The sequence below is a fragment of the Octopus bimaculoides genome, chromosome 7 (genome assembly GCF_046866305.1).
Source record: "Octopus bimaculoides isolate indiv1 chromosome 7, ASM4686630v1, whole genome shotgun sequence".
NCBI lineage: Eukaryota > Metazoa > Mollusca > Cephalopoda > Octopoda > Octopodidae > Octopus > Octopus bimaculoides.
The window spans coordinates 89,563,318-89,580,817 of record NC_142934.1 but is presented as its reverse complement, the minus strand read 5'-3'; the positions used below and the strand labels follow the sequence as shown (position 1 = coordinate 89,580,817).

Sequence of the window (17,500 nt, the reverse complement as noted above, 5' to 3'; positions counted from 1 at the left end):
ACACACACACACACACATACATTTAAAAGAAGAAAAAGAAAATGGAGATTACGAAGTTAATAATTGCTTATTATTAACAACAAATTAATCCACATCCCTTACAGCTGTTTCAAATAATACTCAGTATATATTAATTAGATATTTATATGACCTGAGCATAATGTCTCCATATATATATGGCCTTTGGTGATATGCCGTGATTGAGAAGACACGTCAAGCCAAGTGAAATCACAGTTGTGGCCAATGCCAGTGTTGTGTCAATGGCACTCGTGCTGGTGGCACATAAAAAGCACCGTTTGAATGTTGGGCAATATGCTGATGCTTGGGAAAACCTGTCAAGCCAGGTGAAATCGTAGTTATGGCTGATGTCAGTGTCGCATATCTGGCACCCATGCCAGTGACACATAAAAAGCACCCTTCAAAGTTTGTGCCTCACAGAGGCAGTGACTAGCGACAGACCTTTGGCAATAAACAATGCTTGATGCCAGCGGTGAGCTGGCAGAAACGGCAACACATCTGGCAAAATGCTTAGCAGTATTTCATCTGTCTTTATGTTCTGAGTTCAAATTCCACCGAGGTCGACTTTGCCTTTCATCCTTTCGGGATCGATAAATTAAGTACCAGTTGCGTACTGGGGTCAATCTAATCGACTAGCCCCTCCCCCCCCCCAAATTTCGGGCCTTGTGCCTAGAGCAGAAAAGAATATACCATGCTTGTGAAGACCTGTCAAGCCAAGTGAGATTGTAGTCATGGCTGATGCTGGTGTTTCATAACTGGCACCTGTGCCAGTGGCATGTAAAATGCACCCACTACACCTTTGGAATGGTTGGCATCAGGAATGGTATCCAGCTGTAGAAACCATGCCAAAACAGATTAGAACCTGGTGCAGCTCTCCAGCTGACCAGTTTTCTGTCAAACCATTCAACCCATGCCAGCATGGAAAACGAATGTTAAATGATGATGATGATGTGTAGTAAGTAGCTTGCTTACCAACCACATGGTTCCAGGTTCAGTCCCACTGTGTGGCACTTTGGGCAAGTGTCTTCTGATATTGCCTCAGGCTGACCAAAGCCTTATGAGTGGATTTGGTAGACGGAAGCTGAAAAAAGCCCATTGTATAAATATATGTGTGTGTGTGTGTGTGTGTGTGTGTGTGTGTGTGTGTGTGTGAGTTTGTCCCCTCAACATCGTTTGACAACTGATGCTGGTGTGTTTACATCCCCTTCACTTAGCAGTTCGGCAAGAGAGACCGATGAAATAAGTACTAGGCTTACAAAGAATAAGTCCTGGGGTCGATTTGCTCAACTAAAGGTGGTGCTCCAGCTTGGTCACAGTCAAATGACTGAAACAAATAAAAGAGTAAAAAAAAAGAGTAAACCAACTCAGGCTATCAAACAATGGTGAGGGACAAACTCACACACACATACACAATGGGCTTCTTTCAGTTTCCGTCCACCAAATCCACTTTGGTCTGCCCGAGACTGTAGTAGAAGACACTTGCCCAAAGTGCTATGCAGTAGGACTGAACCCAGAACCATGAGGTTGGGAAGAAAACTTCTTAACACGCAGCTACACTTTTAATGAATGACAAAAAAAAAAAATACTGGAGCTGCATAATCACTTTCATTAGCTTACAGTTGTTTCTTCTATAAGAAGCAATGCACCCAGTGCTGAGCAATAACTGGGAAGTTAATGCTGTGATAGACTGGCATCCCATCCAGGTGGGGGAATGTTATAATCTCAATGACTAGAAATCCTGCACAAGCACACATACATTCACAACACATTTTCCATTTGTCTATTGTATTTCTTTTGTATCTGCATTAAAAAAAAATTCTGTCTCGTATGCCATTCCAGTGATTTTCAATTTGGTAAGCTATTTTCTGAATCTAGATCTGTGTTAATAGTATTATGAGAAATATAACAAAATTATATGATGGAGAAATAATCTGTAGAAATTATTTGATGAAATAATAAACTATGGAATATAAAGCAATTTTGGCAAGTCATTGTCTTCATCATCATCATCATCATCATGAGATAACAACAACAACAATAATAGTAATGATAGTAATCATGATGATGATGATGATGATGATGAAATTATAAATCGATTATTCTACGAATAATAACCTAATTAGACAATTAATTATGACAAATAATAATTAAGTTTAGGTGTGGTTAGTTGACAACATTTCTTGGGTGAAAAACATTGAAATAATTTAGAAATAATATTTAATTTGTTAAAAGAATGTGGCTTAAAATGTCATAAAGAAAAATGTAAATTTTTTTTCACAAAAAAATCAAAGATCATGGCTTAAAATGTTATAAAGAAATCGATTATCTTGCTATTTGCACATCTGGTGAAGGATTATCCTGGAAACATACTGATGCTTTTAAAAAATTACTGATTCCAAAATATACAAATGAAACAATCAGCATTTGTGTCAAAAATTAGATATTATAGCATATGGATTAAGAACATGACTAACTCGTATGGCACCATTATTGCATGTGGGTGAACTGCCATGCTACACTGCAATGAAAACATGGGCCATGACTGCTGAGGACATACAATAATAATGATGATGATGAATGTAGATAAATAAACATTACATTTAAACAGAATAACATGTATGCTAAAAGGATATATATATATATATATATATATATACATATATATATATATATATATATATATATATATATATATATATATATATATATATATATATATATATATATATATATATATATATATATATAGACCTTTGGAAATGTGCTGTGCGTGAGAAGACCCGGCAAGCCAAGTGAGATCGCTGCCAGTGCCCCTGGACTGGCTCTTGTGCGGGTGGCACATAAGATGTACCATCCTGAGCGTGACCGTTGCCAGTACCGCCTGACTGGCCTTGTAGGGTTTTCGAGCGAAATCGTTGCCAGTGCCCCTGGACTGGCTCTTGTGCGGGTGGCACATAAAAGACACCATTTCGAGCGTGGCCGTTTTCGTGCGGGTGACACGTAAAAGCACCCACTACACTCTTTGAGTGATTGGCGTTAGGAAGGGCATCCAGCTGTAGAAACTCTGCCAAATTAGATTGGAGCCTGGTGTAGCCATCTGGTTGCACCAGTCTTCAGTCAAATCGTCCTACCCATGCTAGCATGGAAAGCGGACGTTAAACGATGATGATGATGATGATGATGATATATATACTTGGAATTTACAAAAAAGGCAAAACAAAAGATGAAGCTGGGTATGTAAACAGCAAACGGATCATCATCATTGTTTAACGTCCGCTTTCCATGCTAGCATGGGTTGGACAGTTTGACTGAGGACTGGCAAGCCAGAAGGCTGCACCAGGCTCCAATCTGATCTGGCAGAGTTTCTACAGCTGGATGCCATTCCTAACGCCAACCACTCCGAGAGTGTAGTGGGTGCTTTTACGTGCCACCGGCACGAGGGTCAGTCACACGGCAATGGCCACGCTCAAAATGGTGTATTTTACATGCCACCTGCATGGGAGCCAGTCCAGCGGCACTGGCAACGACCAGATGTATTAGTTTAATGCTTGGGAAATGAGAAAGTCTTTTACATTTCAAGCCTACGCTCTTCAGCAGAAAGGAGCACAGAAATAAGCAGAGAGAGAAAATAAAAAAGGTTTAGTGGCTAGCGATCAATCATGGCAAATATATATATATATATATATATATATATATATATATATATATTATTATTATTATTATTATTATTATTATTATTTTTACAAATTTGGGATTTTACCAATAGAACCGCAACTACTATTTCAGGATAACCTTATTGTATGGAATACGCATAGAAAGTTATATCTAATAAAATAATAATAATTAAATAATATAAGCATTTAAAAAACCTACTATAAAATGCAATAAAATTATTTGAAAAAATATTTGAATAAATATATATAACTTACCTGTTATTAAGTCTGTGGGGCAAGAAGATATTTTTAATCAATGCTACATATGTGTTTTATTGGATGAATGTATGTTGGTCTTTTAACTGGAAATTTTTCTTAAGATTTCTAATGTCTTTTCTGCATATTTTACTTTCAAATTTACTTATATAAATTTGTATAGGTATGAAAGCTTGTATAGAAATAATCAGTAAATGAATTAAGTTATCAAACAAAGTACAACAAATTCATTCATATTTATGTAATGGAGGAGATTAGATATTAAAATGGATTATAGTTTTTATTTTTCATTTTGCTATAGAATTGTTTTGTACAAAAAAGTCTCAAATATTCCTAAATAGACAATCGTAATAGTCATATTTGTACTCGTCGGTAGCTGATATAAAAATTAAAAAAGACGTTTGAAGTACATGGTGTTTGTGTGTTTATGTCCCTGTAACTAAGCAGTTTGGCAAAGAGACCAATAGAATAAGTAGAAAGTTTAACAAAATATAAGTACTAGGATCAATTCATTCAACTAAAAATTCTTCAAGGCGGTGCCCTAGCATGGTCGCAGTCAAATGATTAGAACAAGTAAAAGATATTCTAGAATTCTAATCAAGTCTAAATTCCAAACCATAAATCTGGTGTTCCAGATTTCTAACCACGACATTCTTCTATTCTGTTATTCTGGCAATTACACAAATGATAATCTCCACACATACCCTTCTTACTTCATACTCTATTGACCTGAATCTCAGACACTAAAGTACCTGTACTTCAACCATTGATCCATCTTTTCACTGCATCAAACATTCATCAGGTCAAATATTGATCTGATTAGTTGTTGATTTACATTAGCAATTTATAGGTGACAGCTTTTGGCAATATTCTAAAGAGTTGAGTCATTAAGTCTGTTTTAACATCATTTCAGTTAAATTTTAGTGGAAGAAAAACCAAAATCAAAAATGCAAGATCATCAGGTTGTATTGAACGAACACACAAAAGATTCAATCCTAGCTGTCATCCAATACAAGAATTGGAATTAGATTAGAATAAAATGACTATTATGAGGAGACTGTGATCTGATAGATTTATGATAATGAAGTTGATTTAGAATTGTAAATTTATTTATTCGTTTATTTGCACTGCGACCATGAGATTCCGATAGTGACCATGAGATTCTGAACTACCAATCTCACAGCCACTATGAGTTGGAACTATCCTAAGTATTTCTGTTATATTGGGATATATATGCATGAGTTTGTGTTTCCCCTCCCCACTGCTTGACAACTGGTGTTGGTTTGTTTATATCTCTATGACTTAATGGTTCGGCAAAAAAGACTGATGGAATAAGCACCAAGCCTAAAATAAGTACTGGGAGCCATTTTTTCGAAGCCACAGACCCAATAAACAAGTAAATGAATATCTTACTTGGAAACAAGTAAGGGTTGGTGACAGGAAAAGCATCTGGCCATAGAATGCAAGTTTTGTCCAATCCATGTCTTTTGCACTGTAATCTGCTCCACAATCAGACTTGTTTTCAAGGCAGGTGTTCTATACTAACGCATATAAACTGTGTGAAGACACATACACACGTACAAGTATTCATGCATATATATATATGCATACACACACTATATATACATAGCTATCTTTCCGGTTAATCTTCCTTTGATGTTGCTGGACCTCTTATGTGTCCATAGCTTACACTGGGTACATCTTATGGAGTTTCTACCTACAACTTTTCTACAGATTGAGCAGAAGGGGTGTGTGATGTGTTCGCCTTCCTACTTACTAGAACTTTGGTCTTTGCAACATTGACTCTAAGGCCCTTCGATTCTAAACCTTGCTTCCACACTTGAAGTTTCTTCTCTAGTTCTGGTAGTGATTCTGCTATGAGGGACATATATATGTCTGTGTGTGTGTGTGTGTGTGTGTGTGTGTGTGTGTGTGTGCCTGCAACAGGCTTCTGTGCAGTTTACATTTCCTAATTTCATTCGCAAGTCATTGTTCAGATCAAGGCTAAGGCAATGAGAGAAGACACTTGCCTGTGGTGTCAAGCAGCAGGATTGAACCTAAAATCACACATGATTACAAAGCCAGCTTCTTAACCTCTCAGCCATGTCCATGTTTAATAAATATATAAATCTGGACAAACATACTATTGATATCAGCTTGTGAAAATAGATGTAATTCACTAACGAGTGAGAAAATAAAGCACAAAGAATTAAAGGATGCTCTTCAAATTTTGCATCAGCATCACCACCAGCATTAGTATACATGAAATGGTGTCTGTAAATAGTGCACGTGTGTGTGTGTGTGTGTGGTAGAGCCGTCAGTATTGGTGAGATCATATTTCTCAATAAAATATATTATACATGATGGAGATATCAGACTTGGTGAGATAGCATTCCTAGATAATAGTTAATATGTGTGATAAAGATGTCAACATTGTTGAAATTATGTTTATTGATAATGAATCATTCATAAAGTTTGCAATGTAGACAATATTTGCAATAGTGAATTATACTCTTCTGCTGTAGCTTCTCGTATCTAAATGGTCTCTCAGCTTTTGAGAATCAGCTGCTTGGTGTCAGGGGTAACACAATACTTAGTGATTTACATATATACAGGGGACCAAGATACCTGATGCCTTTCTGTACTCAAGAAGACCCATCCTCCACAGCAGAAGTGTTAAGGCCACATCCCCTGGTGGAGAAGATTGGCCTGCCAGAGTCCTCTGCTGGTGCCATGTAAAAAGCAGACATACTGGTGCCATGTAAAAGTGCTTGTGCCAGTGGCATGTTAAAAGCACCCGGCACACCCCATAAAGTGTGTGCAGGGTGCTTTCTATCTCTAATTCACTGTTTCCTCACTCTTTCACTCCACTCACACACAATCAGTCAGTCACTCACTTATTCATTCCACTCACACACTGTCACTCACTCCACTCACAGTCATTGATTCATTCCACTCTACTCACACTTGTTCCACTCCAATTACACTCACTCATTCCATTCCACTCACACTCACTTGTTCCTCTCCACTCACACATTCCACTCCACTCATACTCACTCATTCTATTCCACTCACACTTACTTGTTCCACTCCACTCACACCTACTCGTTTCACTCCGCTCACACTCAATCATTCTATTCCACTTACACTTGTTGCACTCCACTCACACTCACTCTTTCCACTGACACTCCTTCCACTCACACTTACTCCTTCCACTCCACTTACACTCACTCCTTCTACTTGCACTCACTCCTTCCACTCGCACTCACTCCTTCCACTCTCACTCACTCCTTCCACACTCACACTCACTCCATCCACTCCACTCTCACTCACTCCTTCCACTCCACTCACACTCACTCCCTCCCTCTCCTCTCAAGATCATTTTTTTGCTGCCTCAATCTCATCATTCTTTCATTCTAACATTCTCTCATCCCTCTTATTCTTCCACAGAATGGTACCATTTACTGCAAAGCCATGCCACAACTTTGTTTAGCCGTTTACACAGATTTCTGGATAAAAGATCAAAAAATGCCTGACCAAGAATTCCAGGTTTCTGGTTGTGTTGTTGGATTACAGAAGAAAGACAGCTATAACCCCAACCAGATTTGGATATTCAACCCAAATGGAACAATATCTGCAAAGGTGAATATTTCTTCTATTTGTTTACCCATTCAGGTGCCAGCATGGCTGTGTGGTAAGAAGCTTCCTTAGAAACCACATGGTTCTGGGTTCAGTCCCACTGTGTGGCACCTTGGGCAAGTGTCTTCTACTATAGCCTCAGGCCGACCAAAGCTTTGCGAGTGGATTTGGTAGACGGAAACTGAAAGAAGCTCGTCATATATATGTATACATATATGTGTGTGTATACGTTTGTGTGTCTGTGTTTGTCTCCCCAACATTGCTTGACAACTGATGCTGGTGTGTTTACGTCCCTGTAACTTAGCGGTTCGGCGAAAGTGACCGATAGAATAAGTACTAGGCTTCCAAACAATAAGTCCTGGGGTCGATTTGCTCGACTAAAGGCAGTGCTCCAGCATGGCCACAGTCAAATGACTGGACCAAGTAAAAGAGTAAAAGAGTATTGAATTATCTTCACTTGCCATTATTTTGAATGACCTCTTGCCATTTATCATGTAGCTTTTTGATTCCTCTTGAGTAAAATTCATCTGGCTTCTACATGAAGAAGCTTCCCACATATGTTTTCACCTGATCTTCCTGAGAAAATTTTTTTTTCCCCATCAGAGCATTTTATAGAGAGCAAAAAAGATGGAAATCTGTAGGTGGAAGGTCTGGTGATTGTGGTGTATGGGTTTGAACAGACCAGTGCAAATCCAATATTTTATCTTGCATGATTCTTTCTGAATGTGGTCTTGCATTACCATGGAGAAGCACGTTTTCTCCTGTTGATGAATGCAGGGCATTTCCTTAAAAGATTTTCATGCACATGATGCAACTGTTGAGAGTATAAGTCAGTATTTAGTGTTTGATTGCAGTGTAAAAACTCGAATGAATAATACAATGGTAATCCCACCATACACACAACATAACCTTCTTTCTATGGAGCTCAGCCTCTGAGAGAAGCTGTGAAGATTTATCCTTGTCTATCCACTGCCTTTTACATTAAACATTGTCATAAAAGACCATTTTTCATTATCTGTAATGATATTATTGAGAAACAGCTCATTTCTCTTCCTTGAAAGAAGACTTGTCCCTATGGATATGCAATCTTCCCTATTCTTCTCTCTAAGAATATGGGACAACCCAGATACCTAGTTTTCTGACTTTTCCTATCTTTTCCAAGTGGTGGCAGATGGTGGATTGGGATGTGTTGAGGTCAATTGCTAATTCCTGAATACTTTTACAAGGACTGAAGTCCACTAATTCTCTTAAAGCAATTTAATCAAAGTCTGACGAGCGTCCTGATCTGAGTTGATCTCTCAATGATAAATCTCTGGAACGAAACTTTCAAAACCAGTTTCGCACTCGTCAGTCAGTAATGACACCTTGGCCATAAACATTATACATTTTCTTAGCTGTTTTTTTCCATTCTTAAACTCCCACATCACATGTTGAATATGAACTTTCAGTTCATCCATCTTAAGGGAGTATAATTTAATATTAAACTATGATGTGCACGCTTTCATTGCTTAAATATGAACGACAGATGATGTTTTTTCAAAACAGTAATTTCCATAACAATTTTAAACATCCGAAATTCGAAATGCGTTGTTACAATTTACTTCCAAAAAGAAACAGAAATTATTTGTGACTCAACCCAATATTTTGAAGTGGTTTTTGTATGGGAAAATGCTTGATTCTCTGCTTGTAAATACAACACCATGACAAGATACAGGATTAGAATATAAATTTTAAGCTATACGTGTATCGTATTTCAACTTTATTGCCTTTCAGATCAGTTGTATGGTTATTTCTATTCAAAGTCAAGAGAATTACCAAACTGGATATAACACTCGTATTTTTGGTTCTGATAGTTTGTGTTACCACAATTGGCTGCCAGAATGGTACCCTGTTGCTGTAGCTTTGTTGTCATCCACTTGTTGCAAATAATTCATAGGCAGATGAAAATTTAACATTCCTTTCATAATTCATCATCATCATCATCATTGTTTAACGTCTGCTTTCCATGCTAGCATGGGTTGGACGATTTGACTGGGGACTGGCGAACCAGATGGCTACACCAGGCTCCAATCTGATCTGGCAGAGTTTCTACAGCTGGATGCCCTTCCTAACACCAACCACTCCGAGAGTGTAGTGGGTGCTTTTTACGTGCCACCAGCACGAGGGCCAGTCCGGCGGTATTGGCAATGGTCACACTCAAATGGTGTTTTTTACGGTCTAGGAGAATTTTTCATTTAGATAATTAAAAGAAAAATGTTCATTAAATCTACATTAAATGATGCAAAACACATATCAGGTGTGAGTTATATATGCTGGGGAAGGTGGTATGATGAGATATTGTCACCTCACCACATAATATCATCATCATCAGTTAACATCTGCCTTCCTTGCTGGCATGGGTTGGATGGTTTGACAGGTGCCTGTACCAGACTTATGTGTGTGTTTTGGCAGGGTTTTTACAGCTGGATGCCCTTCTTGACACCACCCACCCAACAGAATGGGCCGAGTGCTTTTTACATGACACAAGCACAGGCGAGGTCAGTTTTGGCAAGATTTTTACAGCTGGATGCCCTTACAAACACCAACTACTTTATGGGGTAGACTGGTGCTTTTTACATGGCACCAACATGGGCAGAGGCACCGAGTAACTTGCAAGACAAAGATCCTTTGAGAGGTGAGGATGGCATTGAAGGAGGAAGATAAAGACCCTTTGAGAGGGGGGCGTTGGAGGAGAAAGACAAAGATCCTTTGAGAGAAGTGGGGGCATTGGAGGAGGTGATCTTGTGTCAGATGATGGAAGATTTGAGTGTGATAGAGAGACTGAGAGGCTGAAACATCATCATCAGCATCATCATCATTTAACGTCCGTTTTCCATGCTAGCATGGGTTGGACGATTTAACTGAGGACTGGTGAGCCAGATGGCTACACCAGGCTCCAATCTGATCTGGCAGAGTTTCTACAGCTGGATGCCCTTCCTAACACCAACCACCCTGAAAGTGTAGTGGGTGCTTTTTACGTGCCACCGGCATGAGGGCCAGTCCGGCAGTACTGGCAACGGCCACGCTCAAATGGTGTTTTTTATGTTCCACCTTCACAGGAGTCCAATGTTTAACAGGTTGTACATAAATGTACTGTGAGGAATCTTTTGTAATTTTGTGCTTATAGTCTGTGATATTTTGGCTCATTTCCAATATTTTATAATTAGTAACAATTATTGTGTCTAGCAGACTTATGCTCATCTGCTCCTTAGTCTATGGTGCTCAGTCACCCATTGTAATATGGTTACATGAGATGCAGAGCAATTTTTTGATAGATTTAAAGATAAAAAGAACACACATTATACACCAGCAAAAATATAGCAATTACATTGTAGTAAATACATAGACAATAATTTCATCACTGGATAATTTTATTGTAAGATAATTATACACAAACCAATAAATTCCAGGTAAATTCATTGTCAGACCAATTTCATCATCAGTAAATTTCTCTCTCTCTCTCTCTCTCTCTCTCTCTCTCTCTCTCCTCTCTCTCTCTCTCTCTCTCTCCTCTCTCTCTCTCTCTCTCCTCTCTCTCTCTCTCTCTACTCTCTCTCACTCCCCCTCTGGTCTCTCTCTCTCCCCCTCTGCTCTCTCTCTCTCTCCCCCTCTGTTCTCTGTCTGTCTGTCTGTCTCTCTCCCTCTCTCTCTCTCTGTCCCCCTCTGCTCTCTCTCTCTGCTCTCTCTCTCTGCTCTCTCTCTCTCTCTATCCCCCTCTGCTCTCTCTCTCTTTCTCTCTCTCTCTCTCTCTCTCTCTCCCCCTCTGCTCTCTCTCTCTCCCTCTCTGCTCTCTCCCTCTCTGCTCTCTCTCTCTCCCACTCTGCTCTCTCTCTCTCCCCCTCTGCTCTCTGTCTCTTTCTCTCTGTCTCTCTGTCTCTGTCTCTCTCTCTCTCTCTCTCTCTCTCTGTCCCCCTCTGCTCTCTCTCTCTCTCTTTCTCTTTCTTTCTCTCTCTCTCTCTCTCTCTCTCTCTCTCTCTGTCCCCCTCTGCTCTCTCTCCTTTTATGTACAGAATAAATCCAAAGAGAGTCACTTTGAAAGTGTGGGGTTTTTTTTCTTACGCAGCAGTAAATATGTCACATTTCATTAATAAATGGAAAAGAATTCAAAAACAGAAACGAAAAAAAAAAGTATTATTTAATATCAAATTCATTCAATGTATATGTGAAAAATCAAAACAAAGTTAATTTTAAAATAAAAGACTTACACACACACACACACATACACAAATAAATGTTGTATAACGTTAATACTGCTTTAAATTGGAGAAAGAGAACAACAGTCTTAAAAAGAGACAAATTATGAACAAAACCTCATAAATAATTCAGTGTTTTGTGATTTTGTTATTCATTGACAATGTATTGAATTCTTGCAGCACCAACTTTACCGTTTTTTTATGTGATATGGAATTTCTGTCTTGATGATAGAAAAGTTTGGTTATTTCTTCATTCCTTGATTGTTTCTTTTGAAAGATTTTTCTATAGTGTCACTTTGTCCTTCATCTTTCACTCGTTTTACTCATTGGACTGTGGCCATGCTGGTGCATTTCCTTGAAGGGTAGGATTTAACCAAAGAAATCAACCCCGAGATTTTTCTTTTTTTTTTTTTTTTTTTCAAGTCAGGTAGTTATTCTATCAGTGTCTTTTGCTGAACTGCCAAGTTATGGGGATGTAAACAAACCAACCCCAGTTCTCAAGCAGTGGTGGTTTACAAATGACCCCCCCCACACACACACATATAGGTGCAGGTGTGGTTCTGTGGTAAGATGTTTGCTTCCCAGCCACATGGTTGTGGGTTCAGTCCCACCATTTGTCACCTTGGCCTAGGATCTTCTACTATAGCCTCAGGCTGACCAAAGCCTTATGAATGGATTTGATAGATGGAAACTGAAAGAAGCCTGTTGTATATCTATGTGTGTGACGTTGTGTTTGTCCTCCACCACTGCTTGACAACCAGTGTTGGTTTGTTTATGGTCCTGTAACTTAGCAGTTTGACAAAGGTGGCTGATAGAATAAGTACTACCATCATCATCATCATCATTTAACGTCCGTCTTCCATGCTGGCATGGGTTGGACAGTTTGACCAGGGCTGGCAAGTTGGAAGGCTGCACCAGACTCCAGTCTGTTAGGCAGGTTTTCTATGGCTGGATGCCCTTCCTAATGCCAACCACTCTGAGAGTGTAGTGGGTGCTTTCTCATAACACTGGCACAGGTGCCATTTGTGTGACACCAGTACCTGCCATGACTGCAGATCTGCTCGGTATGATAGGTCACCTTCTCAAGCACAACATAATGCCAAGGGTCTCGGTCATTGCCTCCCAGAGGCTGAACTTAGCCAGCCCTTAAAAAAAATACTGGGATTGATTTGTGCTCCAGCATGGCTGCAGTCTAATGATTTAAACAAGTGAAAGATAAAAGATATATATATACACACAAACTTCTATACAGTTTCAAAATGAAATATCCTGCTGAAGGACACAATGCACTAGCAGGTATTGAACTCATGACTTTACAATCATGAGTTGAATACCTGAACCACTTACCCATGTGCCTTCACACACACACACACACACACATACATGCATACATACATACATATGTGTATATACACGCACACACACACTCATATACATACATACATACATAAATATATATACTTATGTACACGCACACATATACATACATATATATACTTATGCACACACACATATATACATATATATATCATGTACACACACATACACGCATATATATATATATATACATATATATATATATATATATATATATATATATATATATACTTATGTACACACACACATACACACACACAAATATATATATACATATATATATATATACACACTTATGTACACACACACACATATACATACATAAATATATACTTATGTACACACACGCACACATGTGGCATTACTCTTTGTTGGGAGTTCTAGATGTACATGCATAAAGCTTGTTTTACAGATTCCATCATTTCAAATAATATATTCCAAAGCCAAGCAATATTCTGCAGACATGATATTGTAATGTCATGGTCTTTTGAAATAAAAGATCTTCCTTCCCAATGAGTAAATAACTTTAAAGAATTCTTTAAGTCAAAGAAATGAATGAAATAATGCAAAAAGCAGTGCAATATAATCTCAATTTATTGCTATGGAACCGGTTTGTCATGTTTGCTGCTGCCGCTGCTAATACTACTACTACTACCAGTACTCCACCACCACCACCATCACCACCACTACTGTTACTACTACTGTTTTGTGTATTAAGTATGTGATGGTGTGTAGTGGCGTGGCGGCGCAATGGCCTAGTGGTTAGGGCAGCAGACTCGCGGTCATAGGATCGCGGTTTCGATTCCCAGACCGGGCGTTGTGAGTGTTTATTGAGCGAAAACACCTAAAGCTCCACGAGGCAACGGCAGGGGATGGTGGTGGCGAACCCTGCTGTACTCTTTCACCACAACTTTCTCTCACTCTTACTTCCTGTTTCTGTTGTGCCTGTATTTCAAAGGGGCCAGCCTTGTCACAGTGTGTCACGCTGAATATCCCCGAGAACTACGTTAAGGGTACACGTGTCTGTGGAGTGCTCAGCCACTTGCACGTTAATTTCACGAGCAGGCTATTCTGTTGATCGGATCAACTGGAACCCTCGACGTCGTAAGCGACAAAGTGCCAACACACACACACGGTGTGTAGTGGCACAAAACTATTTTGAATTACAGATACAACCCCTCTCAGGGTCAACCCTCTCAGGGTCAACCCTCTCAGGGTCAACCCTCTCAGGGTCAACCCTGTCAGGGTCAACCATATAATAATACAACTACTTCAAGTACTACTACTGCTGTTGTTGCTATTTGTAATCTTTAAATATACAAATATACATAGGCGCAGGTGTGGCTGTGTGGTAAGGTGCTTGCTTCCCAACCACATGGTTCCAGGTTCAGTCCCACTGCATGGCACCTTGGGCAAGTGTCTTCGACTGTAACCTTGGGCCAATCAAAACCTTGTGAGTGGATTTAATAGATGGAAACTGAAAGAAGCCTGTTGTATATATATATATATATATATATATATATATATATATATTTATATATATATAAATGCACCCGCTACACTCTCGGAGTGGTTAGCATTAGGAAGGGCATCCGGCTGTAGAAACTCTGCCAGATCAGATTGGAGCCTGGTGCAGCCATCTGGTTTGCCAGTCCTCAGTCAAATCGTCCAACCCATGCCAGCATGGAAAGCAGACGTTAAACGAACAATAATGTTTGTATGTGTATGTCTGTGTTTGTCCCTCCACCATCACTTGACAACCAATGTTGGTGTGGTTATGTCCCCATAACTTAAGCTAAATGAATAAATATTCGAAAATATTTATCTAGATATTATTATCAATTATTACCATTTGTAAAATGAATAACAACAATAATATTGGTGGCCAACAAGCAAAAGGCCGATAAATGGCAAATCCAAAATGATAGCAATGATGATGATGATGATGATGACAAGGACAATGATGATGGTGATGATGATGATGTTAAATGATGATGTTGATGATGATGGTGATGCGGATGATGATGTTAAATGACAATGATGTTAAATGATGTTGATGATGATGGTGATGATGATGATGTGCTAATGACTCCACCAGTTTCTTTCCTTGTTACTTCTTCTGTGTAAACATTCTGCAGGTCTATCCCGACCTTTTTTTGACCTGGCTTGGTAATCAACTGCATGCTTCTAACGAAGAAAGCACTAATGAAGAAGAGATTAATGACAACACCGACAGCATGGAGTCAGGCAACATAAAACCTGGACATAACATCTTCCTGATTATCAGTGAGCCGTTACCAAGGAAACTTGGTGCATTACAGAGGTAAGCATCTTCTAAAATGAATTAATTCATTTACTTTAATAAATACTTCTTCCATCTTGTTTTGCTGACCTCAGTCTACTCAGACATAAAACAGGCACCAATTTCTCCTTAATTAGAAATGGTTAATCCTTCTCTGATTACTTCCTGCTATTTTTTTTCTTTTGTTTTTGTTTTTCTTCATTGTTGTCTTCTATGTAGTTTATTGTCATAAATATTCTGCTACCACCACCACCACCACCACACCACCACCACACCACCACCACCACCACCACCACTAATACCACCATCACTGATGCTGCCACCACCACCACCACTGCCAACACCACCACTACCGCTAACACACCACCACTACCACCACCACCACTACCACCACCACCACTACCACTAATAATACCACCACTAACACCAATACTACTGACATCACTGCCACCATTAACACCACCATCGCTGCCCCACTACCTCCTCCACCTCTACCGACCCCCTCACCACCACTAACACTACCAACACCACTACCACCATCAACATCAATGCTATCACACTGTCACCACCACTGCCAACACAACCACCACCACCACCACCACCAACAATATCACTAAACTATTGTACACTATCACCACACTGTCACACCCTATCACCACCACCACCACAATTGTCACACCACTATTACTCTCACTACATCACCCCACACCACCACTACCATCACGCCCCCCCCCCTTGTCACTCTGCCGTCACTGTCACAATCACAGCATTCTTATTGCTGTCTTATTTCTCCAGGTGGGCAGTAAAACAGGAAAGATTTGATAATCTTGGACAATGGAAACACACTCAGGTTATGAACCCTGAATGGAACAAACTTGCCTATTCTTGGCCAGTCTGCTGGGACACTGGAACTCTCAATGAGGTGAGATGTCTTCTACTTACATTCAAATATTGCTGTGTGCCAAACCAAGGCGGTGAGCTGGCAGAATCGTTATCACGCCGGGTGAAATGCTTAGCGGTATTTCGTCTGCCGTTACGTTCTGAGTTCAAATTCCGCCGAGGTCGACTTTGCCTTTCATCCTTTTGGGATTCATAAATTAAGTACCAGTTACGCACTGGTGTCGATGTAATCTGTCCTTGTTTGTCCCCTCTATGTTTAGCCCCTTGTGGGCAATAAAGAAATAAGAATCATTAGCACGCCGGGTGGAATGCTTAGCAGTATTTCGTCTGTCTTTACATTCTGAGTTCAAATTCCGCCTGGGTCAACTTTACCTTTCATCCATTCAGGGTCGATGAATTAAGTGCTAGTTGCATACTGGGGTTGATCTAATCGACTGGCCCCCTCCCCAGAAATTTTGGGATTTGTGCCTAGAGTAGAAAAGAATATTTCATTTAAGGCAGCGAGCTGGCACTCTCATTAGCACACCAGGAATGGGAGGATGGAGGGGATAATACAAAATTCTTTTAAAAGGGGCATAACTCAAGGTAAACTTAGGCATTCCGTAACCAGAGATTGGTCTATCTAAGTACTGGACTCAGTATATTTTGACCAGAACTCTCAAAGGCAGCATCTGCTTCAACATGGCTGCAGTCCAGCAAAAAACAAAAAAGAAACAAAAACTGTGATGTTGTATAAGTCTATTAAAATATGATTTAGGTCTACGTATCAGGAATATTGCTGTTTGGATATCTCAGTTGCTATGGAAACATGATTGAGTCTTGGTGGTTTATAAATATTTATGAATCTTTTGCAGCATCTCAGGTATCAATAAAATTGTTGTTGTCTTTGTTGGTGGCAACGGCCACACTGTCTCCCTCATCACCACCATCATCACCATCATCATTATCGTTGTCAACATCATTATTGTCATCATCACCACCACCACCACCGTCCACTTCCTCCCCTCCTCCTCTTCGTCGTCCTTCTCCTCCTCCTCCTCCTCATCATCTCTTCCTCCTTCTCATCATCATTATCACCATCACCATCACCATCATCAACATCA

At 39.6% G+C, this 17,500-nt stretch overlaps 1 protein-coding gene across 2 annotated transcripts in view; it reads left to right on the top strand.

The window, feature by feature from the left end:
- The window catches only part of LOC106884146 (doublecortin domain-containing protein 1), a 228,254-nt gene that overhangs the window by 124,088 nt on the left and 86,666 nt on the right, over positions 1–17,500 (top strand). For both annotated transcript variants that reach the window (XM_089355596.1, XM_089355597.1), the window contains exons 19-21: positions 7,398–7,589; positions 15,334–15,518; positions 16,293–16,419. In XM_089355596.1, the coding sequence (XP_089211722.1) occupies positions 7,398–7,589; positions 15,334–15,518; positions 16,293–16,419 (504 nt within the window). The remainder of the gene's footprint in view (positions 1–7,397; positions 7,590–15,333; positions 15,519–16,292; positions 16,420–17,500) is intronic.